The sequence below is a fragment of the Cyphomyrmex costatus genome, unplaced genomic scaffold (genome assembly GCF_001594065.2).
Source record: "Cyphomyrmex costatus isolate MS0001 unplaced genomic scaffold, Ccosl1.0 scaffold374, whole genome shotgun sequence".
In the NCBI taxonomy this organism is placed as follows: domain Eukaryota; kingdom Metazoa; phylum Arthropoda; class Insecta; order Hymenoptera; family Formicidae; genus Cyphomyrmex; species Cyphomyrmex costatus.
In genome coordinates this window covers 345,114-371,558 of record NW_017277928.1, presented here as the reverse complement: position 1 = coordinate 371,558, position 26,445 = coordinate 345,114, and the positions used below count along the sequence as shown (strand labels likewise).

At 31.5% G+C, this 26,445-nt stretch overlaps 3 protein-coding genes across 3 annotated transcripts; 2 read left to right on the top strand and 1 right to left on the bottom strand.

Moving 5' to 3' along the window:
* Positions 1 to 8,687: 8,687 nt before the first annotated feature.
* Positions 8,688 to 12,480, top strand: anchor (integral membrane protein GPR155 homolog anchor). Its single transcript, XM_018543361.1, has 11 exons — positions 8,688 to 8,754; positions 8,847 to 8,974; positions 9,122 to 9,411; positions 9,488 to 10,299; positions 10,416 to 10,483; positions 10,571 to 10,717; positions 10,795 to 10,934; positions 11,387 to 11,552; positions 11,630 to 11,789; positions 11,854 to 12,040; positions 12,167 to 12,480. Exons 1-11 carry the CDS (start codon positions 8,752 to 8,754, stop codon positions 12,478 to 12,480), a joined length of 2,415 nt encoding a protein of 804 aa, XP_018398863.1. The 5' UTR covers positions 8,688 to 8,751.
* Positions 12,481 to 14,140: 1,660 nt separating this feature from the next.
* On the bottom strand, positions 14,141 to 15,269 carry Elp5 (Elongator complex protein 5). The gene is made up of 2 exons (XM_018543359.1): positions 15,052 to 15,269; positions 14,141 to 14,922 (listed from the first exon to the last, which is right to left on the bottom strand). Exons 1-2 carry the CDS (start codon positions 15,113 to 15,115, stop codon positions 14,141 to 14,143), a joined length of 846 nt encoding a protein of 281 aa, XP_018398861.1. The 5' UTR covers positions 15,116 to 15,269.
* A 2,109-nt stretch (positions 15,270 to 17,378) lies between these two features.
* Madm (MLF1-adaptor molecule) lies at positions 17,379 to 25,964 on the top strand. The gene is made up of 11 exons (XM_018543376.1): positions 17,379 to 17,761; positions 20,163 to 20,252; positions 20,904 to 21,128; positions 21,221 to 21,351; positions 21,431 to 21,525; positions 23,755 to 23,838; positions 23,917 to 24,204; positions 24,341 to 24,500; positions 24,589 to 24,775; positions 24,858 to 24,977; positions 25,065 to 25,964. Exons 1-11 carry the CDS (start codon positions 17,633 to 17,635, stop codon positions 25,368 to 25,370), a joined length of 1,815 nt encoding a protein of 604 aa, XP_018398878.1. The 5' UTR covers positions 17,379 to 17,632; the 3' UTR covers positions 25,371 to 25,964.
* The last annotated feature ends 481 nt before the right edge of the window (positions 25,965 to 26,445 follow it).

Genomic DNA, 26,445 nt, shown 5'->3' with positions numbered 1-26,445 from the left:
AAAAACAGAACTTACAGCAGTCGAAGTCACGTTTGAATGCGATTGGCTGATGGAAGTTACGCCTCCCGAAATTCTCAGCTGTTCGCATCGCATGATGTGTGTCTGCGGTGAACGTTCGACGCTGCTTCTGACGTCATGGGATCAACAGTAACAGCCGTTTCAACGAAACACGTGAGAGGGTGGCGGGGGCGAGTCATCGGTGAAACGACGTAAAATGCTGTTGACCAGTGCCGGCTCTACGAGTCAAATAAAGCTTTCACGCATGATTCACGGGGAAGACCAAAAAAAAAATAATTCGATGTTAATTTCTAATCGATCCTCGCGGGTCAATAAATTTTTTTTTTATTTCATTTTTCTGGGGTAAATAAAAATTGGAATGTAAATCGAACGTAAGGACAGAATGACAAATCGAAGCGCAAACAAAACTTCTAGCAGAAATGAGACAACGAAACTTAAAAGAAGTGTTTACTTTTCACTGGCTGCGTTCTGCAGAAAAAAAAGCTTTGTAATTGTATTGTAAGATTCTTTAAAGCTGGTTCTACATTAGTTGCAGGCCGATCGCAAGTTCGTTGCGACAGCCAATCTCAAGCTTGCATTTTGAAATCAACGCTTCAGATTGGCTGTCGCAACAAACTTGCGATTGGCTTGGAACTAATGTAGAACCGGTTTAATATGATTAGTTCTTGCTTTTAGTTCCTCCGTTGCTGAATGTAAATGTATAGCCAATTATATTAAAGAGTCTTACAATAGTTGGCAAAGATGCTTTTTCTGCTACACGCAGTTACTGTTTCAATTTTTGCCACGTAGAAGTTTCGTTTACGCTTCTGTTCTTTCTCTTTACATTTGATTTACGTTCCAATTTTAATTTTTGCTAGACTTGCGACCGCTTTCAGCGGCTATTTCCAATAACCTTGGACATTATACACGATTACGCGACTTCGATTAGTACGACACGTAGCCGTCACGGAAAATTTTTATGGGCGGTGTCTCTTCGCGGAAATTGCCAAAACGATAAATCGCGCTATGAGCGTCACTATTATACGTATTTCGATCACGTTGCGCAAGTTTTGCTTTCGTGCCGAGATAGGCTGCTGCACATCACGACTGCAAATTAATGTTGCCAAATTTTAAACACGTGATAAATACGTGCGTATTTATCTTTCTAACGAATTTGAGTATCTCTCTAGGTCATATTGATCGAAAATAATCGAAAATTAGACGAATTTTATTAATGAAATCATTAATCAAGAATTATTAATAAAAAAAAGTATTAAATTGCTAAAATAAAATATTATAATAATAAAATTATTTAATAGTTATTTTTTGTTACTAATAATCCTTAGAAAAATTTAATACTGTAAATTATATTTTAAATTAATTATCTATTTTATGTATAAAAAGCTGTTTTTAGCGCTTTTGATAAGTATATTAGTCACTAATCAATTTAATACTTAAAATAATTATATAATAGATACTAATATAGTATGGGCTTATTTATGAAACGCAGTGATAAAAATTTTAAATATTAAGTTTTTAATGATATGTTCGATTCTAAATAAAATTGTTTTATTAAATTTTTGTAAATAACGAATTTATATATATCATTAAAAGCTTATTACTAATATTAAAAATTTTTATTATTTCATACAATAATTGGTTCATATCCACTAATTATCTACGATATAACTGTGTACATTTCCTTCATAGTAGTAATAATATTATATCTTCCTAAGGAAAAAATGTTAAATTTCGAAACGAATTTTTTTATCGTTATCGAAAGAGTCAAACGGGCGCATAATCTTGCAACGTGATCGCTGATCGCAAATAGGGGAAACGACGCAACGTTATTTATAACTCTGTGGATTCTAAAATCCTTTATCTGAACGTCAGCACTTCTTTCTGTTCATTCGTTTTATTTCGTGATATTAACAATTTCGCTAGATCGATGAGGCTCTGGCGACATCGCCAACCTTCTCGCAGACAAAGAAACGCAGGCTGCACATTAAAATGCGACTGTCGTCCATGTGATTATTATATATGACCCGATTAGAATCTATGGCGCAGTAACGCTATTCACACTTGAGAATTGGATACAGACCAATCGTTCGCATTTTCTCCGCATACTTATTTCCCGTACTATTAAGCGCATTTCTGTTTACTAACGTGAAGTTTCGAATCAAAGCGGAAATGTCCCTTTGAAACACATTGCGCAAGAACGTCTCTGGCGTACTAACGGCTAATTTAGTGTATATATGTGCGCGCCACGTCATCGATAAATTTAATACGTTATTTAACTTTAGCCTAGCAGTGGACGCGTTGTTATTATTGTACCACGTTTGTTGACTTTTGTTATCTTACATAATATATGCAGATATGTATTCACGCATGCGTACACATATATTTTTTACATTTTTGTATCACTATTAATAGCAACGTAGTATACAACATTGTTAAAAGTAAACAAAAATTTAAATAAAAAAAGTTTTAAAGCTTATAAAGTTTTTACTTTCGAAGGATCATTACATATATTTTTGAGTTTTTGTAAGTTTGATAACACTTTCATATACACAGGTGGATAAAATGGCAAATTTTTTTGTCATTTGTGGGTTTGTTACGTGTACAAAAAAATTTGAGAACATTTTTTACTTTCTATCATGAAGGCTCGAACTTTTCCTACAAAATTGTTTTTTTTTTTTTATAATTGTTCCTAATAATTTAATATATATTTATTGAGTTATCACAAATTAAATAAAAAGAGCACACACACATTTTGACTTTAATTGCTCATAACTTCGTTAAAAATAATCGTAAAACTGCAATTGAGAAAAGATTCTCAGCTGAAATTTTGATTTATTCAATAAAGTAATTGTCAATTTCTTTTAAATATATAGACATTTTGCATTAATAATAATATGAAAAACGGATTTTGTGATTATTTAAAAAAAATGATATTTGTGTATCTTCTAACGGATATTTTGTGTTAATAACTAACACATAAATTTGAATGGATACATGGAATATGTTAAACTTAACACAAATTTTCAACGGTGTATTGATCATAAATATATAGATGATGCATACATATACGAATATATAGATACATATTGAACCCGTCTATTTTTGTGACTAGGTCCTAATAACAGATAAATGCTTAAATTGAAATTTTACGTAATAAAGTATTAATAATCTCACGCATACAGAGCATGAATTATCAATTATATAATATAATTATATAACGATACAAATGATTAGAAATGACCGGTGTTTATTATTATCTTGAAACAATTAATCCGTCGCGAATGATTGATAAAGCAGTTCTTTGTACCGTGTTTCATTCGCGATTATGACTCACGTTTCAGTTAGGAGTGACGTAAGTCGCACGATATTTATTCGCTTTAGCATATTCACACATATACACACGTGCATTAATTAATTATCGCGATGATTTTCATAAATGTACCAAACAAAACTCTCACATTCCCCTTCATTCGATCCCGCCCGGTAATTTTAGCTTAAAATACTCCCAGATCATATATCAGCGTAATATATAGTTATACGAGAAGTATTGTACAGTGTTTTGCGTTCTGAGACTTCAAGAGCATCCTAAATATTTAGGAACAAAAATCGATGCAGAAAATAGTATTCAGGTTTTGAAAACATCATATGTAATGGAACTGATCTTTTTTTAAATAAGCAGAAACTTTTTTCACATATGATTCTTTTATAATTTATTTTATTGACTACAGTCAGTCGAAGTAAACAAAACTGTATAGACTACATCTCTGGTGAAAAAAAGTTCTCATGATATTTCATAATATTTTTAGAAAAGAACTTGTCATGTTTTAAATTTATGATAATTTCTGAAGAATATCCTTCTTTCTTAAAGGATAAAGCCATTCTAGAATATTCACAAAATCGGTTTTTTCGTTGCTTAAATGATTTGCTTAAATGCTTTCAGATCTTTGAAATAGCATACAAAAGGTCTTACAGCGAAGAAAAATTCATTCTTGTATTTATTCTTATATTTTTCGGTAAGATTTATAGCTTCTGCGAAAGGGTCCTTCTGATAATAATAAAGAAATTAGTAACGCGCGACTCGATCATCTCTAAAATCAGTTAAGAAGGATCAGGAAGAAAAGAGAACATTAACGAGGAAAGTCTATTGATTCAGGTATCGTTCCGGCCACAGAGCATTGTCCATGAGAAGACGTTACTATTGCAGAGCTGTAGCGCTGCCATTTTATAACAAAATCACTATAAAAAAATATTTTTTTATACTTTAATGTATTTTAATACATTTTTTAATTTCTTTCATTACAATAAAAGGATAATTATTTTATTATATTCCTGAAAAAAATTTATAAAGTTAGGCTTATTTTTCGTGCTCTAGAGTGGTTTTATCCCTTAAACTTTTTCAAATTTTGTTTTTTTTTAGAAAATTACGGAATGAAAAATCTCAAAATATATTAAACTTAATAATCAAAATATATATTATATATATTTCAGAACTCGCATGTATTAAATGATCCTAGAAAAGATGTAGATATTTTTACAATTTCTAAAAATGTTTTAATTCGTATAAAGAAATTTGAGAAACTTTAAAATTTATAAAATTGCGTTCAGGAATTAAACAAATTTTTGAAATTTATACATGTATTTAAAAATTATGAAATTTTGAAATAATTTCAAGAAGAATTTCTACCGGGTGTAATATTATATTACTTATTAGCTATAGACAATCATACAGTTAAGCTTCTTCGCGGCTTTCTTTCCTCGCGTTATCAGCAAAGATAGAACTTGAAAGCTACGCATTTAATTAATCATTCGAGAGATTTGCCTTCTCAGAAAGAACTTCTAATAACAAATAAAAAAATATTCTTGACGCACTTATTTTTATCGCAACCTCATATAGAGTGTCAAAATAAAATAATACTATTAAACTTAAACTAATAATTTCTATTCACATCTTTCGAATTAAACAAGATTGATTTATTGTCTTGAGACAAAAGTAATATATATAAACTTAAGTTTATATATTATTCAGAATAAATCTTTATCCCAAGTTACAACGCACGATGTTGGCATTATAACATTTGGCACAAAATTGATGTCTAAAATCATCTTTAGATTTAAGAATTTTTCATTTACGATCAGTCAAATATTTTTCTGTTAATAGTAAATATAATTCTCTCTGTATCATTCTATCTTATGATAAGAAAATAATATTGAAATATTTTCTATGCATGCATGTATACCACATGTTCGATTGAAAAAAGCGGATATAAGCCGACGATGTAAAGTTTCAATGATCAGCAGGATATCGTGTATGCCAAAGAATTTAGTACGCGATAGCAGTTATACGTCCGTCTGCTTACGTAAACGCGAACAAGCACGCGTCGATGTGATCGGAGGAATGCATGTGTAAGAGGTGCTCGTGAGAAAATTATATGGCTCAAGGAAAAAGTTGTATAAAAAAAAAAAAAGGGACATAACGCGCTGTGGAACTGTAAAATTGCGGCGCAATTTCATTGCACTGTCGAGCGGAAACTGCGTGTATAAGTACGATATACTACAGCATATACTCGACTCTGCGTATTTGACTGTGCGCGCGTAAACGATAATTATTTTTTTAACCTTTTGCTTTTATATGATACAAGATACCATCTGTTGGTTTACATCCGCAGAAAACACTCGCACGGCAAAGACGATAAAGCCACGATATATATGCGCTGGTTAATATGTGCTCTCGCGGCCAACTGTGCTTATAAAACTAATCCAACTAAGCGTGTACACAGACATATAATGCATAAAAATCTACCTATATCACATACGTTGTTGAAAGTGCGTCTAATCTAATCTGAAGTGGATATTAGTTTTCATATGATGTTTTAAATGACTATAAACTTTTACGCTTAGACATTTTTATATAAGGACATTTACTCTCTCAGACATTTAGACACTTATGCATATTCCTTCGATTCTATACGAATTACATCAGCAATAACTTGTTTACGATTATTGGTATAGTTTTCTTTTTTTACGCTGTCTTGTTATCTTTATGTATGTTTACTGTATAACAAAATAAGAAAGCAACAATATACAATTCTGTATTATTGCCTTTTTATTTTCATTAATAGATACGTATATAATATAATATCTAAAAACTGAATAAAGATTATTATTAGTAAGATATGGAGAGTCAATAATAAAAATGATGAAATGATTTGTTTTTTTATTTTTAAATATTTGATAACAGAGTATCAAAATATGAAATCACAAAAAGATTAAATTAATAAGAATCAATCAATATAACAAGTTCGTAATATCTTTTGTCTTCTCGCATTAATTGAAACTTCTCTGGCAGAAAAATTTTTTACAAAAATATACAGAAAAACTAGATTGAGACTAGATTTTAGAAATTCTTAATTTTTTTATAGATATTTGTAGCGAGATGTAGAGTGGCATTGTTTGTTTCAAGATGCAACAAAAATGTGTCGTAAAAATTCATGATATAGCGTCAGAAAAGAAAGGGCGAAGAATTTCTTTGTTTTTTCAAGCAAACAATGCCACTCTACATCTCACCACAAATATCGATCTATAAAAAACTAAGAATTTCTAAAATCTAGTCTCAATCTAGTTTTTCTGTATATTTTTGTAAAAAATTTTTCTGCCAAGGAAGTTTCAGTTAATGCGAGAAGACAAAAGATATTTTTGTCTTACTACTACGTCTTACTACGAATATATCTATAAAAAACAGAGAATTTTTAAGAATTTGTCTTAATCTATATATAATTTTTCGTAAAAATTTTTCCGCCAGGATCGCTAAAGATACAATCGATTTTGCAATTGTATTCATAATCGAAGATTCTGGAAAATTTATAAGATGCCATTTTATCGATCGCTTTTACGCAATCTACGACAAATCTTATCAACGACCGAGTTAACTGCGCATAACGAAATCTAGCTGGCTTCTTTAATCATACGCCTACAATTAAATCGATTATTTCGAGCAATAATTTATGCTTGATATTTCAGGAGAAAAACGGAACGTCACTTTTATAATACTTTTAATGTTAAATATTTATTTTTGAAATTTATAATAAAAAACGTACGACTAATACATGTTTCTTTGTCATGGAATGCTTTACATATACACGTATAAAGGTAATTCGTAATAGCTGCTTTATTCTATTCCAACGTAGCACACTGCAACACCTGCAAAGCGCTCAGAAAATGTAAATAGCATAAAGTGCTCTTTGAGCGCATTGCAGACTATATACTGTGCTACGTAGGTTTAAATATTGTCTCGTTTTATTTAAATATACATGTCACATTCAGAATCTTCAAGCTGTTTCTTTGTTTCCAGTTAAACTTGCACGGTTTATCTTTCCTCTTTTCTCTTCACGTCAGAGAAAAAAAAGAGTTGGATAAAGAAGTACAGCTAAAAAGAACTGCGACCTATTTTGTTAATGTCTTCGCATGAATTTATGCACATATCGTATATATTTTATTCGATTTAGTTCGATAAGCACTTGACTAAAGCAACTTAACTAAATTTCAACTTTTCATCCTATTTTATGAGTTCCAAATTATTTCTCAAATTAAGAAAACATGATTATTAATTGTCTCTCTATTAAGTGTGAAAATTATAAGTATGAAATAATAAGTGAAAATAATAAGTCAAGATACTAAATGTGAAATATAACTAATGTGTGAAGAATTTTATGTTTTATTTAAAAACCCAGCTAGGTATTAGATATTCATATAATACATTCAGCGGTCGCAGAATGAAATAATAATAAATTTGTTCACGTTGCTTATACTTGCATTTAGCAAGTTCCTCGCTTTCTTTCTTTAAAACGAGTGAATATATATATTTATCTCCTTTTAAGCAAACATTTTTGAGGATTTCATGCGACGCAAACAGATCTAATAAATTTCGGAGACGATCGTACCTGGGGCGCGTGATTATTTCGCAAGTCACGTGACAGCGCGAGACCAATCGCCGCGCGTTTCACGCATTTGCTGCGATTGCCAATATTCGCGGCTGCGCGGAATCACCTGCTTTGCGTGACGTGACTTCGCGCTTGTCGCGAATGGCTTACTGGACTTTGCTCCTACGGTAGCAGATTGATAAAGATCTGCTCGTTGTCAAAATTTAGACAGCTATCGCAAGATTTTCCGATTCTTTTCTTACGATCTTAGGTCGAAATATGCACTTCGACTAATCGATTTTTCGAATTCAGTGATATTTCAGGTAATAATTGTGCGACGAGTGCCCACTCATGATTTTGAACATATGTTCGAATTGACAGTTGACTTGGATAGACCGGCGATCGTCGAGAGAGAATTAGAACGTTGATAATTTATCGTCTCTTCTCTGTCGATGAAGTCTTTTCCGGTCTTACGTAAATTACATATGTATACTCTGCGCGTGTATTTTTTAATGTGCATATCAAAAAGATACATTATAAAACATCATTTCACTAATCTTTCGTGCTTTATGAATGCTCCTATGTAATAAGTCTATTAGAATGTAAATCGGACGAATGTGAAAGGATTTTAGAATTATACGCAAGAAATTGAGAAACATTTGTATTTGCAGGTCGTTTTATAATTTTGAAATATGCATATTCTTTCTTGATGGAGATATGAAGACAATGTTATACAAGTTTATTACACGAAGGGATCAGTTTTATGACACCAATGAAATATTAAGGAGATGATAATTTTTTTCATCTAGCAGAAAAAATGGTATTTATTACAAGTATTATTGTTTATTACTGTTTGTTACATTATTAATATTATATGCTGAATTACATATCTTGTGCTTTTTTCTAATTTAGATTAATGAAGGAAGTATTGTATCGACATCTTCATTATTAAGCACAAATCAATATGCGAAGACAGTGGATGAACCAACTGATAACTTATATCTTGCACTGATACAATGCTTTGGTATTATACTATGTGGGTAAGGATGCACTTAAATACTGATTACTAAACTGTCTGATAAACTTTATTAAAGTTTCAATACGTACTTGAATTTTTATGAAATTTTGTGCACTGTTGCTCTTACACTTCTTTATTGTTGAATTTATGATATATGTTTTTATTGCAGATATATAGCAGGAAGATTTGGTATGATAACAAAAACCGGAGCAAATGGTCTGAACACTTTTGTCGGCACCTTTGCTTTGCCATCTTTAATTTTTATGTCTTTGGCAAAGCTCCACTTCACACTGGTTAATTGGAAATTTCTTCTTGCTGTATTGTTTGCCAAGAGTTCTGTCTTTATTACCGTGCTTATGGTTTCATCAGTAACTCAAAAACCATCAAATCCTGGACGCGCTGCACTTTTTGCAATATTCACTACTCAGAGCAATGATTTTGCTATTGGATATCCGATGAGTAAGAATTAGATTTCTCTACATTTCCATAATGTTTTATATTCAATGTGTTTTACGTTAGATGTTGTTCTTTTTAGTTCACGCCCTTTATGGAAGAACACATCCAGAATATGCTGCTTATCTGTATTTGATGGCTCCTATATCATTGGCGATTTTAAACCCAATTGGTTTTATATTACTAGAAATAGGCAAGCGACGTGTAGAAGAGCACACAAATTGTAGAGACATGGTTTATTCGATTGTCAAGGGTGTCGTGCTGAATCCTGTGCTTTTTATGACAGTCTTGGGCATTATAGGAAATTTTATCTTTAATCACAATGTACCGCGTTTGCTTGCTACAATTCTCGAGGTGCTCGGTAATGCTTTCTCTGCTAGCGCTTTGTTCCTGCTCGGTTTAATGATGGTAGGAAAAATACACAAATTAAAAGGTACAGCGTTAGTTATACCAGGTATACTGATCTCGGTAAAGCTGCTAGTCTTGCCTCTAGTCATAAGAGAGTCTATTATTCTCTTGAATGCCGGTGATAATGTCACTGAAACGAGAAATTTAAGCACATATGGCTTCCTGTATGGTACTATTCCGACAGCGCCGGCGCTATTTATTTTCACTTTACGATACAATACCGAGATTGACTTAATTGCGTCAGCTATGGTAGCTTGTACATTTCTCTCTGCTCCACTTATGTTCATATCGGCTAAAGTGATCAATGCAGTTTCTGCTGGAAATACACCAGCTAGTTATGCAAAGCAACTGAATATCTTTTCCTTTGATATAAGCGTTGCATCAGCAACAGCTTGCATATGGTTGTTAATATGCTTCCTTGGATTTGGACGGAAAAGATATAATAAAGTTACTCACAGATGCACTTTATGCCTCGTAATTGCACAGGTACAAATAGGTGATAAATTATTGAATATATTTTTTTTTACGTATTCAGTTTTTCATAAGCATATATTTCTATATGTTGTACAGTTTTGTACAAAATATTTTTTATTCATTTTCAGCTTGCAATAGCAATAGGTGTGATAATATGGTCAAAACTTGACTCAAATAATAATCAGACAATATTATGGTAATCACAAAACTTTTTAAATGATTATTCAGTAAAATTCGGTTTTATCAAATAAAATTTTATTGATTATTCTTGTTATAATTACAGGTACATCCAATTTATTTTAATAACTACTGGTGTATATGCAAGTAGGGTATGGACAGCTGCAATTGCAGCAACATTACTATTCCTGAGTTCACGTTCATTATCTTTTGTTGAAAATCTACAAAAATGGTTTTATCCTCTTGGATGGGGGTACGATTATTATAGTTCATTTTAATTTTTAAATTACTTATATTATTGTTATCTACTATATATATTTTAATTTATAGATTACCACTTCTAATGGTGACATTAACATGCATCACTGTTAGATTAAATCCGTCTGATCTTGATTTTAAAAATCCTAATTTTCAATTAGGCAGAACTCAAGCAGCTATATCTTCATTTATATTAATATTCTGCTTTATAGGTATGTTACAAAAATATATGTTTTATATATATCATATTTTTAATGAGAATTTCAAAAGTTATTATTTGTCAAATTACTGTATTCAAATTATAATTTTTCGAAAAATAATTATTACATAATTGTTAAGATAGTTGTATTTAAAATTTTATAAGGTAAACATCCTAGTAACCAGACATATGTATACACTTATATCCAGATACTTACAAAAAATTTATTATTAATCTCAGATGCTTTGTTTATTGCAGTATTATAATATATGTATATTTAATTATTATATATTTAAAAATTACAATTAAATTATAATATTACGTTAAAAAAAACATTTCAAATTAATAATAATTGATAATTTAAATAAATAATGCTCTGTGTAAATGTCCGGACATAGATATATGTTTAATTATTAGGACATTTACCCTATTTAAATTTCATAATAATTATTTTTCTGCTCATAGTGACATTAGGTTGTTTGATCTTACAACAAAGATATCAAAGAAGGAACAATACGATGTCACATGAGCATCTAAGGAACAATACACAACATTTCATAACTGAAAGTAATGAAAGGACCATAGTAGATGTGGAAGACTTAGTGTCTCCATTAATTAATTCAACATCTAGGTAAGTTAACTTCAAGTAACGGGGTGTACGTAACTATAAAGAAATTTATAAATTAATGTTGATATAAAAACTTTTAGAATTGGTTGTGAATTTCAAAATGGTTGTTCAAGTGAAGCATGCAGAGCTAATGAAAATGAAAATGGCTGTGAGGAAGAAAATGGAATAAACGTGGATGACGATCCTCAAATTTTGCGACATCTGGTTTTTCTAATTTTGTTGTTATGTTCCATGTTTATAGTACGTAAATTATTATTTTCTTGGACATTATCAAGATTGTAAAACTAATTTTGATATATTGTAGGGCTTATCGATATCTGTGGGAACATTAATAATGGAACAGTTAACTGGCATTTATGCTGAGCTTGCATTCTTAGATGTGACTTTGAACTTTGGACAATCATTAATAGCGTTCGCTATTTTTGGATTAGATCCTAGTTTGGGTAGATTAGGATGTTGGCTGCGAAAAATGTGCATTAAATGGCAATCTGGTACAGTACTTTTATGAATATGTGTGCTTTTATATGTGTGTATAATCGATCAATGATATGTGAAATATATATATATTCACATATTATTAATTTTATACGATCAATAATACTTTATAATTTTGATAGGAAAAGAATTACAACTTCCTTGTGAAGAAGCTCTCAGTCCAGAAGTAAAAGAAATTCGAGAACAATTTAATCGATGTCATTTAGATGAATGTCGAGCACGTATATCTATGTGCCGTAGGCGATTGTTGAGAGTATACAGAGGAGTCTTTTCAGGAACAGATTTGGTCAACTGGTTGCTTGAAGTTGGCATTGTTAATAATCGAGAAGACGCTGTGCGTTATGGTCGCTGTTTGTTGGAGAGCAGAGTTCTGCAACATGTTGATGGTACACACCATTTTTATGATCAGAATCTTCTGTATATGTTTAATGTATAGTTCAATTTTTTAATGATTTGATCAAATTTTTCCGATAAAATAATTCCATTCATATTTATGTTAATTTTAAATATTTGAATGAATACTTGAATGGAAAAACAAGAAAAATTATAAATTGTAATGATAATTTATGGCATATAATCAAATCTCTATATTCCTTATCCATTTAGTCTGTGCAATCTCTTTATTCTTGATTTTCAAATTCGTACGTTTTTTCATTTAATGTGCTTTTTTTTTATATTTTGTTTTTCTCTTTTTTTCCTTTATATTATGAATCTTATGCTTGAGCTTATTTTCAACTTATACTATCACATATCACAGCGTCTCAGTCGTTCTATGTTTTATCAATAAATAAAATATTAATTGATATAAAAATTTATATTGATTGAAATATACTAATTATAATATTGATTAATCATATCTTTCAATGATGTTTTTTCGGTGAGAGGTTTGATTATATACGTTCAAAACTTAATTAGTCAACTGAGTTTTATTTATTGTACAGTTTTGTATTAGTATAGTTACTTTTTTATGTGAAGTAACATTCATGTAATGATAATTACATTTATAGAAATATTCCTCAATATATAATTATCCCTGTGAGAAATATTTTATTAATGAAAATGACATCCTTTGAGTATTTAGGTTAATAAAATACGGTATAATTTATGTTGCACAATATATAGTGACATATTCAAACTATTTTTATTAAAGAGCAGCATCAGTATTAGAAAGAGATACTGTAACTATTTTATTATTTAAAATAAGTACAGGCTGTGTTTAGTACATGACATACTGCATTCTCAATACATAGTTTAACAATTAAAGAATTGTCCTATTTTTGTAAAAATCTTAATTATTTATTATACATTTAATTAAGCATGTGATATAAGCATGATAGAAATGATGAACAAACAACAAAAAAGCCAAAGGAATAGTGAAAATATTTAAATTGTCATGGCAATGTTAATTATTATAAGATTATATCGAATGAAATTATTTATAGGAATTGTTAAGAATGAAATATCTTAAGAAATTTATTGTGAATTTGTATGATTTTATATTTTTTTAATATTGTACTTATTATTTTACTTATTAAAATACATTATTATAAATGCTATGTAAGTGAAAGTAATAAATACACGACAATATTAAAAGTGCAATTGCTTATTAATGTACAAAATGATCGCCTTTCTTCCAGATAAGTATTTTGTATGTAAAATATACTGTACATAAAATATTATAATTGTCTAAAAATTCGTGAATTAATAATATTATAGCAAGAAATTTCAAGAAACTAATATTTTTTATTTAAGCAAATTTAAGTTGTTTCGGAAGCGATTCCAAGTTACTAGAAAAGTAAGATTTGAATAAACTGATAACACATTTATTTTTAATTAGTTGTTTCTTAATATTAATTTATTTTATTGGTTTATAAGCATAAATAATAGTATAATTTAAAAAGAATTTTCTTTCTGCACTTCTCACTCTAATCCATATAATTTTGTACATCTCTAAAAATTTACCCTCTGATTCGAAAAAGTTTGTCTCCTAGTGAAATATATAAAATATACACATAACAAACTTTTGTTTTTATACATACATTAAATATATTTTATACAGTCTTCAAGCATACACGAATTCTTTGAGTTTTACAAACTTATATACACAAATCATCATCAGGATCTTCTTCATCTATATCATCTACATCTTCCGGTTGATAAAATATTTTGGATGTATTCGCTGCATTTAAAGTATAGGGTAAAGGTGTCTTGTCTCTTTGTTCCATTTCCTGAGCACTCATTTCTATTCTAAATGATGTTTCAACTTTTACAGGTTCTGTTTCTGGTTTGTGAACGCTTGGTACTGCAACCTTATCAGCAGTGATTTGATAAGATTCAATATCTTGCTTTATTATTTCTGTTTCACATATCACGGAACCACCAGACTTTCTATGAGTGAATCCTGTCATATAAATTATATTGTTTATAGAGCTGTTTTCTGTAAACTTTTCTAACTTGACATAGGTGGTGCCAAAAGTTTCAATTGCAGGAATTCCAATCGGTATGAAATCTCTCCGATAAATGCATATCAATTGTGACACTTGTTTACTTAACTTTTCTATAAACCTAATAGCCTTTTCTAAACCAATGTACATAATCAAAGAACTCAAACAGTTGACAACAACTGTATTCTGAGGTTTCATCTTGATGTTTTTGAGTACATGAGCAAGATTTTCAAAGTCCTTCTTCTCAGCATTTTCATTTGGCTGAACACTATAATAATCATGTATGGTTACTTTTGCAGGTGTAAGTGGTTCATTGTCATACCAAGTTTTTGGATCTGAAAATGATAATAAATCGATACTGTAATCAGGACTTTTTTCTTTCCATGCGTGTATCCATCCAGCTATCAACGCCAATGCATATGGTGTTTCTGAATCTATAAAATATAAAAATCAGTACTTTTTATAAAAATATAAATAAATTATAATATATAACATACAAATTGTGTGTGTTTTATACAATCTATTATTAATAGATAACACACTATAAGCGGAATATAACCAACCTTCATCTATAACAATTACTTTCGTTCCGTCCAGCAAAGGTAATGTTTTTATGTATGATGACATTTTTATGCAAAATACACTGTGTGTAAATTTGTCAATAATGATGTCAATAGTAAAATTGTCAATTAAGGCATGCGATGATGTGTCTAATGTGTAATCCTCATTCAAAGCTGTTCACTCTAAAAATTCGTAGATGTGCGACGCACAAAAATTACGATATTATTTATATAGAATAGAATATTTATTCACTTCCAACATTTTTGACAAAGCCAAGAAGAGGATATTACTAATAGATATATGTTTCTCGCAATTTTGTCAACAAGATATTAATAAATTTATATACGCGCGCCCATTTTTCGTTACACGTGGGTTAACGAGACAAAGCGACATATTGTAAATTTGAAAGATTACTTCTTCGAATGCATCGTATCGAAGAACTTACACGAAATCCTGAGAATAAACATAACCACATCAGCGATCCATTTCGTGACAAATGCGAGAATGAATCATCGAGTGCCCGAAAGATATAAGTTCCAGTTTTTAGAAATTGTCGGTAATCTTTGATAAGAATCAGAAGAGGAGAGATTATCAAGGAATGAAAGGAATTCTAATTTATCTAATAAAAAAAACAGCATATATATACTAATTATCAAGATGTGACGTGTATCGATACCGCAATACCGCACGTTAGGATCGACTTCGGTCGATTCGATTTCCTGTAAGTATCGTTCATAATAATTTTTTCTAGAATCGTGTGAATAATCGTTATTTTATTGCTTCGAAGTAAATCAGAAACTTCCGCTTTCTCAGTTTTTTTAAAATGAAATCGGTATTTCTAATCAATATTTCTAGAAAGAAATGAGTAATATAGAAATATCTGTAAATTGTAATAATAGATTATTGAATGATTAGTTTAAACTTGTTCTTTTTAATACAATACTTATATTTTTATATAATAAATCCTTTTTAAAACATTGTTTTTCTTAATTAAAGGTTCTTTCCTTTCTCTTATTTCTATTTTGATTCTTCTCAATAATTTTATAAAATCGCTATAATCGACAATATATTTTGTATTACATTTATTATTACGTCTTCTTTTGAGATAAACTGTGTTTAGTTCCTATGTTGGTAATCATATTGATTGAATTAACCATCGATTAGCGTTAATCAGAGTTGGTGAAAGAGGCCCTTGAAAGATGCTAAAAAAACTAATTAAAAAGAGTATATTAATACCAATATCCTTCTTTCTTCTTTGGTGATAAATGGCCCTGGGGTTCTATTCTTGAAAAGAAACGTATATGAAAGACACTTTCGTATACGTTTCTTTTCAAGAATAGACCCCCTGGTCCTCTTTGACGAGGTAAACTTGGCCAGTCGCTTCCTAGATAATATCCCTCCATAATATCAATATCCTGTTTGAAGATCGCTCCAAGTCTAAGCTCCAGCATGAACTAACAAATCCACAATGAGCCGCATTGTCTTCCATAACTATAGGCGCCAGACGATTGGTCTGATCAGCTGAGCGCCATCCAATCGCGCGCGCGCATACCGCTTTGGGGGCGTTGTCGGTCGAGGCTGCGTTCGAAAACATTGCTCGAATGCCACCAAGTATCATTGTATCCTTGTTTAACGTTTGGCGAACAACAAGGATAAAGTAATTACTCATATATCACTTGACTAGTCTTCAAACGCGCCTCGATAGGTGGTGCCACGGTCGCAGCCGAGAGGCGGATCACTTCGGCCGTTCGGGTGGGCGAACGTGACCGAAGACATAACGAAAATGAGTGCCAGAGTGTGTGTCACATCGAGGCAGTTTTGCTCGCAATAGGGAGGTTTTATTTTGACAGTGCGATACGCGGGCGGCTAGCGCGATGTATATCACCGCGGCGCGTCCCTGAGCGAAACTGAGTAGCGTCGAGTAACGCGCGTCCGTCGCGTAAGATCAGAAATATCGCCGCTCCGGGTCTCAGCCAGTTAGAGACGAGCGGGCGCGCTGCGTGCACCTGCATGTGTCACTTGTGAGTGCAGTGCGAGCCAGGGACACGTAGTACCTACCTACGCGTTGTTACGCACGAGTAACGCGACTTTGTTATTGTTATTATTGTTGTTGTTGCCATTGTCGCCACATCCGCCATCGCCATCACCGCCATCGTCATCGTCGTCGTCTTCATCGTTTTGTTGTTGCCATTGTCGCCACATCCGCCATCGCCATCACCGCCATCGTCATCGTCGTCGTCTTCGTCGTCGTCGTCGTCGTCGTCGCCGCCGTCGTCGCCGTCGTCGCCGTCGCCGTCGCCGTCGCCGTCGCCGTCGCCGTCGCCGTCGCCGCTGCTGCTGCTGTTGCTGTTGCTGTCGTCGTTGCCGCCGCTGCCGTTGTAGCCGACATCGACGACGCCGACGCTGCCGCCGCCGCTGCTCTCCGTGTGTATCCGCTCATCCCACGAGTCAGTACGTCGCCGGTCGTTGTCGTGGCGAATCGCCCGATACGAGACTAGAAGAGTGTACCGCACTGGAGATCGTCACCGATGAGTTTGGCCTGCTGTTCGCTGCTGCCTTTCTAACTAATCGCAAGCGTGTGTGATGCCCGGGAGCCGCTCCAGCACGGACCCAGAGCACAAGTCACCGCGGGAAAGTGGTGAAGACTCGGAGGATGAGAGCGAGATCCTGGAAGAGAGCCCGTGCGGGCGGTGGCTTAAGCGCCGGGAAGAGGTAACTTGTTTCTACAACCTCTTCAAAGTATGTTTTATCTTTCGTTTCCTCCTATCCTTCGCTCATTCTCTTGCTGATAACTACTCCACTAAGGTAGATTTTTGTATACATACTGTTTTCCATTTTGAACCTGTGGTGCTAGATGTTGGATGGATGGTTTTCTATTTCGAGCCTGTGCTTTCTGCCGCAGCTTGCCAGAGGACTGAAGGATGTTGTAAAAGATCTGTTTGCGTTATTCAAAAATTTTTTTGGAAAATTTTTACTTTTAAATCGCGAGGCGAATGCAGAGTCGGATATTGAAAAGAGAGAATGCGAAGGTTCATGCAAAAAGTGAAAGTAACGCAAATAGACCTGAAGATTTTTGGAAAATTCTATGTGCTTTCAGATATCTTTTAGATATTTTTCCAACTTTTGGTTTTATTTGTTATAGCAGTGACTTATTAGGAATGATGATACTGATTTTAACTGCCCTAACACACCTGTTGATGTTGAAACATGATTGTGATCAATATGGTTGATTTATAATATTGCTATATTAATTTATATTAATGTTAACCATTTGTTTAGCTGAAAAGAGCTTTAAAAGAGCAGTATGTTCTTGTAATTTTAAGTTCATTCTACAATTACATAAGTGTAATTATGAGTGGTTGTAAGAATTGACTAAGAAAAATCTATTACAGTTCAATATTTTTCTCATATTTAACTGTGATTGGTTGATTTTTACAATTGCGATAATTTACAATTACATTTATGCAAATGTAGAATGAGCTCTAAGCCAATCTACAATTGCATAAACGTAGTTGTAAGTGGTTGTACTTGTAGGAATTGATTGATTACAGTTGAATACGAGGAAAATGTCCAACTGTGATTGTAAAATTCTTATATCTACGTGACTACTTATAACTATATATATTCAAGCAAATCATGCTTTACATCCAATTACAACTTACGCTTACATAATTATAGAAGAGACTTTAAATTTCTACTTCTAAATTATGATAATTTACATATTACCCAAAATATTATGTTTTTACTCACATATTATATCCTCGAGATCATTATCTCTATGATATGCATAGCATATCGTAACATAATGTAACTATAATTGTACACTAGATGATAATTATGCACTATGACTTGTACATTTATTTGGACATATCAAAATATGAAAGAAAAGACTCATTTTTATCTTATCTATGTTTCTCTATATCTTAAGCCCTTATCGACATAACAATGTCGGTGTCATTAAGAGTTACAAAATAAGGGTCTTAATCTATGAATGTCTCTTACATATTAAATAATATCTAAAGTAATATGTTTTTATTTACATACCTTTAACATTATTTTATTATCTTTACATACACTACCTAACATAATGCAACTAGATTATAATTATAAAATTTTTATAAATATATTTAAATGTATCAAAATATGAAAGTAAAGATTTGTTCACACACATATCTTATTTATGTTTCTTTATATCTTAATTTATGAATGTGTCTCAAGTAGTAACAATTTTTATTAATATAAATTTATTTATAATGCTTTTGTTTGAATCATGTTACAATAAATATCGGCTCAATTCATTTCATGTTGCATTTATACAGGTGGCTATATGTATCCAGCTGATTTTGTTATAAAAAGGTTTTAAATTATAGAGAATTGCTTTTGCATGAAATATCTCCTTTAGACTATTGTGTGCTTTTCATATTATTTAGTATACTTCATCTGTATCTCTTAACTCACATTCTTGGCACAAATGTCTAACCAATATTTAGATTCATTCATATTTTATCTTAAAAATAGACTGCTGACGTTCTGTTATCGAATGTATAAATCAATGAAATTATTTTGATCATGCTTACCTTGCACGCAGCTCTTCTGCTTAGAAATAAAATAAGCTTTATCGTATTAACGACGTTAATAAAGATTATGCTTTGTTATATATAATTTATTCTATTATTTATTTGAATTTTCTTTTTTACTTGGACTATTTATTCCAATATAAAATATAATTATTGATTATATTTTGTGAATACTTGTCTCACCTATTTTGTATTATCATATTATTTTAATAATAGAAACTAAAACATATTTGTTGTTACAAATAATTTTATTAAGTTTTTTTTACGTTATTTATTGCCATGTGTGCTCCTATATTTTATTATAACTAAAATTTGTAATTGATTATTAATTCTTTTGAGTTATTAGTGTGTATATTTTATAAAGTAAGTATTATGATTTTAGTTTTTTGTATTTTATGAAAAATAATGGCTTTTATGGAATAATAAAGTAATAAAGATATTATTTTTTATGTGTGTGTGTCTGTGTGTACATGGAGATAAATCTTTATATCTGTTTAGTATATTCTTTATTAATTGTGGGATATGTGCCTATTCAGGTATATGTAGGTTCCAAATCAACGTTAGCTGAGGGTTCTAGCTTCGGATCCACACGAGGAACTGAAAACGAAGTTACTGATACAATGGAAGTACGTACTTTGCGATGCAGCAGGCAGAATAATTTCTATGTTTTATTGTATTTACGTTGAGTTATTTTTTTAAAGTATTTTGCACAGAATTATATTCCTAATTTGAATGGAGACAACAACAATTTACATACATTATACTATTATGAACAAGTCCGACATTATTATCGTTAATGTCTACAGTGTGGCAAACCCTCTTCTGAATTATCTCCCCCTCCTCGAATTCTTCACAAGGTCACATTCATGTAATAGTAAATAGGCGTTGAAATCGTTTCAACACCACTTTAAGTACACTTAAAATGGGTGATTACGGTAATACAATCCATTATACTATATATAGACTCATAAATTGCATTGAATAAATCTGCTCAGTCACAGTATGTAGCATGTATTTTCAAAGCGTTTTGACAATGTATTTATATATGTATTTACGCCAAAATATTTAAATAATATTCGAAATAATGTGGAATACCTTGATAATAGTCATAAACTCGAGTATAACTGAATATATTGACTATATAACACTGATTACTAACAATATTATATTGCACTACATGTTTTTGTAATAAATGTATTTTATAGTCTTTTACCTTTTGTGTTAAAATAATTATGGAAATATATAGATTATATATATAAACTGATGCTTGTTTATAGGTGGAACAAAGAGATGTTCCAGGAATTGACTGTGCCTATTTGGCGATGGATACAGAAGAAGGTGTTGAAGTGGTATGGAATGAAGTGCAATTTTCGGAAAGGAAAAACTTCAAGGCCCAGGAAGAAAAGATACAACTTGTTTTTGAGAACCTCACGCAATTGGAGCACCCTAACATTGTTAAATTTCATAGGTATTGGACAGATACCCATAATGACAAACCCCGAGTAAGTAAACTACCTATACGAATTATGAATACAGTTTTCGTTACGTCTATATATAATACAATTTTTATATATTTTTCTATTAATTTTTTCAGGTTATATTTATAACGGAATATATGTCATCCGGGTCCCTGAAACAGTTCCTAAAACGAACGAAACGTAATGTAAAAAGGTTACCTCTACAAGCATGGAAACGGTGGTGTACGCAAATACTTTCTGCACTCAGGTATAGTATAATTAATATACAATATACACGCGTATTAAACAATTTATTTTTGATTTATGTTGCGTTTGAAATGTTTCAGTTATTTGCATTCCTGTTCACCTCCTATTATACATGGGAATCTTACCTGTGACACTATATTTATCCAGCATAACGGACTTGTAAAAATTGGTTCAGGTAAGTACTTATGTAAAAAGAAATAGAATTTTCTTTACGTTGAGTATATAACGTATACAGCAATATCATTTTGTATCTAAACAAAATCGAATAGCTTGTTTGAATTTACATACATTGTATCTAAATTTGTGTATGGTAAACATAGATCATCATACGATAGGATCATTGTTTTCTGAACGAAAGTAATTAAAATGTAACAAGATGAGATTATTTACATATATGTATGAGGTACCTTCTTCTCATTCACAGGATTGTCAAAAGTATATGTCTCTATTTTGTTGTATAATTTCTCATCTTTCACAAAGAACGGCAAATTTTATGCCGACTGCTTCTTTGAGATACAAAGTAGTAATTATATTCTCAGTTCTCTCCTTATTTTGTATTTACATAGGATATCAAGACTCAAATTAGAAGACATATTTTATTTACTTAAATGAGCAAGAAATAACCCATGTTAATATTTTTTTGCTCAATTTACCATATATTTTCTAAGTGTCGAATCTGTTTTTTTTTTTTAGCATCCATACAAAAGTGAAATAGATGTACTCAGAAGTCTTATCGTACATATATATATATATGTACTTTTTATTTACTCATTACTCAGCTGAAATAAATAATAATTATATGACTCAGTTCCTGACTGACATGACAAATAATATGATTCATCATTGTGTATCACATAGGTGCTTCTCTAATGATTCTGGCACACAAACATCACGGAAATATTTATTTACACAAATATGCATACGTATGCTCAGTTATGTCTTACAAAATAATTATTTGTTTTAAATAATTATAATTGTAAGATAGTATCATCACAAATTAAATATTTTTAAAACAAAATTATTATAATGTTTAACAGGGATACATATATTAAACATGATATTAATTTGTAAATAGTTAATTTTTTAGCGCAAATAATGTCTTTATATATATATATATATATGTATATACATATATACATATATATATATATTCATGTGAATGTATGAATACATGTATGTTAAGAACCGAATTGATTATGTAGGAATGATTGCAGTTATATCGAGTTTAATTTAAATGGTGTTTGAAGAATTATTTATAGATGTTAATATTCTATTATAACACGCGTTTTTCCCTATAATTCTATATGTGATGTTAGTAACATGAATCCATTAGAAAGATTGTGTTAAATTGCCTTTTCATATTAGGAGTAACTTGAGTCCTCATTTTTAATTATAGCAAATAGGCTAATCTAGATAATGAAAAAAACACAGCAAAGCCTTTGAAGAGAGAGGAAGTACAAATCGTACTTTCACCCATCCAGAGGATAAGTTCACCAACGTCGGTGTCTGGCTTATTGGTCAATTGGTGTTATTGTCAAAGGTGATGAATTTCAAGAAAAAATCATTTGGCAGATTGTCATCAACTATTGCCAGCTAAGTAAATTAGGCATAGAGAGGTAAACAACTTCTATACTAATTATTAAGTAGCTCCATTAAATGTACAAATAATTAAAATTTATTTTTTTATTATGTTAGTGCCACTATGTTGCACTATTTATCTTGTTCTGGTTATTAATTGTACTTAACTAAGAAGGGCGAAGTGTCTTCCGCGTCTCTTTGTCCTTCTCACAATCACCTAGCGCACGCATTTTCATTGTATTTTAATATGTACATTGCTTTTTTGTTCATATGCTCTATAATTCTCAAAGGATTTACTTTCCAAATTTATACTTCTTCTGAATTCAACAAAAGTAGCTCTTTCTAACAGAACTGTACAATCAACAAAAAAATATGTGATTTTTTTAAATGAAATAATTTATGTTTTATTTGTACATCTCTGATCATCCAAGGAACATACTTCTCTTTTCAGAGACACTTTTAGATTTGTACATGCGAAAACTATTAATTATACGAGGGCTCAAGTTACTTTTAGGATAAATTTTCAGCTGAAACACAATTTTTCTAGAGAGGTTTAGTCATTCATCTTGGCAGCAAACATACGGAATGCGTAGTAAATATTATATATTTAAAATTATTGATGTCCATTGTCTATTGTCTATAATGTCTTCAGGAACATATATTTTGTTTATATATCACACCTACATAATTCTGTCTGGTGGCTGCCCTACAAACAAACTCTAACACATTGTCGAATACGTTCACATTAATATGTCATTTTTATGTTAACGCTTTTCTTTGAATTGAACAGTTTGTAAAAACGACAATGATTTCTTTCTAATTACAGTAGCCCCAGACGCAATTCATCATCACATCAAGACTTGTAGAACAAACATGAAGAATATGCATTTTGTGGCCCCAGAATATGGAAGTAAGTACATTGTTTATTACATACATGGATCACATTTTAAAATATTTTCAAATAATTTGCTATTTTTTTTTTTTTAAGATTCCGTCACACCTGCCATTGATATTTATTCGTTCGGGATGTGTGCTTTGGAAATGGCTGCGCTGGAAATTCAGGGAAATGGTGATACGGGTACAATTGTTACCGAAGAAAACATCCAGAAGACAATAGAATCTTTAGATGATGTTCAACAAAAAGATTTTATTCGTAAATGTCTTCAGGTGGACCCGCTCAGTAGACCGAGTGCGAGAGAGTTGCTATTTCATCCCGTTCTGTTCGAAGTACATTCTCTCAAGTTACTTGCAGCACACGCCTTGGTCAATTCAGCTAGTAAGTTGAAACAAGTGCATAATCTATATGCTATTTAATTTTGATTAAGTTTTTTTTTTAGAATAGTTGAGATAATTACTTGAAGATACTTGTAATGATTGCGATTATAAATCACACATATAACATCTTTTTATAGCTAACATTTCGGAAACAATCACAGACGAAGTGTTACAAAGGCTATATGGACCAGATACCGTAGTCGCCGAAATAAAATATCAAGGAATACCTCCGCAACAAATTCGTTTAAGTGATATTCCTGTTACGGAGAAATTAGAAAAATTTGTTGAAGATGTAAAGTGAGTATCTCAGTTGTGAGATACATCGACTTGGATTTTGTGTCTTATATCGGATAAATTGGTAACCAGAGTGATTTTACATTGCCAGGTACGGAATATATCCATTGACTGCATTTATGGCGAAATTACCTCCGCCTGTCCGACCGAGGGCGATATCGCCCGAAGTGACAGAATCGGTTAAATCGGTTACACCCGAGCCCGTGGACGTGGAGTCTCGAAGAGTAGTTAATATGATGTGTAATGTTAAGCCTAGAGAAGATAGTAGTGAATTACTTGTGAGTGGTCCATAGAACATTTTAGCGAGATAATCTATGGAGTACGTAATCAGTATATTATTAAATCGGTATGTTTTTTTAGATGACAATATTGTTGCGAATGGATGACAAAATGAATAGACAATTGACGTGTCCTGTGAGCCAAATGGACACCTCAATGCTTCTCGCACAGGAACTTGTACATTTTGGATTTATTAATGAGGTAAATTATCTCGCGCATATCGTCAATGAGCGATCTCAATTTGCGAAAGTTTAGTTTGCTTTAGCAAGATTCTTACAACTGTTACAGAACGACCGTGATAAAATAGCCAATTTAATTGAAGAGGCATTGAGGAGATATTTCAACAAGCAAATAGTGACGCCAGGAATGGTATCATTAACTAATCTTCCTACTCAAACTACTTTATTGCTGCCTGATTCGGAATTTTCATGTCTGCAACACTTTGACAATTCCGTGTGTAACGCCACAACATCCAATAGTGATAATGCAACTAACCTGCTGCCAAAAACCTCAGGTATACCTGTGTCAAGTAACAAAACGAGTAAACTTCACGATGATGCAGAACCGCCGACAATCAGCGAGAGCGGTAGTTAACCATCCAGGACGTCTGATAACTCAGTTCACTGTGCCACTTTGCACGCTTTATGTATAGACTGGCTATGTATTTTTATATTTAAGTAAACAGAATGAAGAGGAATGGAAGTAAAAATGGGAGGGTGCCGTGGCTACACCTCTAAGCTAAATACGACTGCAAATTAGGAACTGCTTAGTATATTTACTTTCGTATTTAGGCTCTTAAAGTAATACTTCCGTTGTCAAATTTCGTTGGCCCTCTATATTCTAGAGTTTTTACGTTATACAGGTTCTACCTGTTATATCGTTATATAGGTATGTGACAAAGAATGTATAAATCTAATGTAAAAAGACCAAATACTTGTGATTGTATAATTAAGAGGATAGTTAGAGGTCTGCTGGATATTGATTCATATTTATACGAAGCTACGTACGATTTGATACTTACCTGTCGTAATCTACCTATCGGATACAGTTACGAAAGTTCGTTATGTATCATGTTTCTCATAACATCTCTTAGAATTACAAAATGTGAAAATTAATACGCCGAAATTGTATATCATGCTTTTCATCATGACAACATATTCCATAAAATTTATTTTGTGCGTGCAAATCGACAAGAATTAATTCAATTATGTATAAGAAAAAGACTATCTCTTCATTGTACAGCTATTATAAAATCCATTAATATTTAAATATTGTATGGATTCATAATCTTTTTCTTTCGGACTAATTTTTCGATCTCTTAACACATTTATTATTTTTGCCAAAATACTCAGTCTATAGTGAAGTCTGTCAAAAAAAGTGAGCGAATATAAATATTCGCGAGAGAAAGTACAGTAGCGTGCTTGTTCATTTTACTTTTAGTTCTATAGGCAAGATTGTAAGAGATGTAATACTGGCTCAATAGCGTAATTTGGTAGTAATCGGATAAAGCCACGGCCCTGCTCTATACTTGGGTATTATTGATGTGATTAAACCAAGATTAAATCTCGATAAAATTAGCCGAAAATCCCTGTAAATATTTTATATTTTTAAGAAAAATCTGTTGAACACAGAAAACTAGTCATATAGGTATATTCGAGTGCTAACAGAC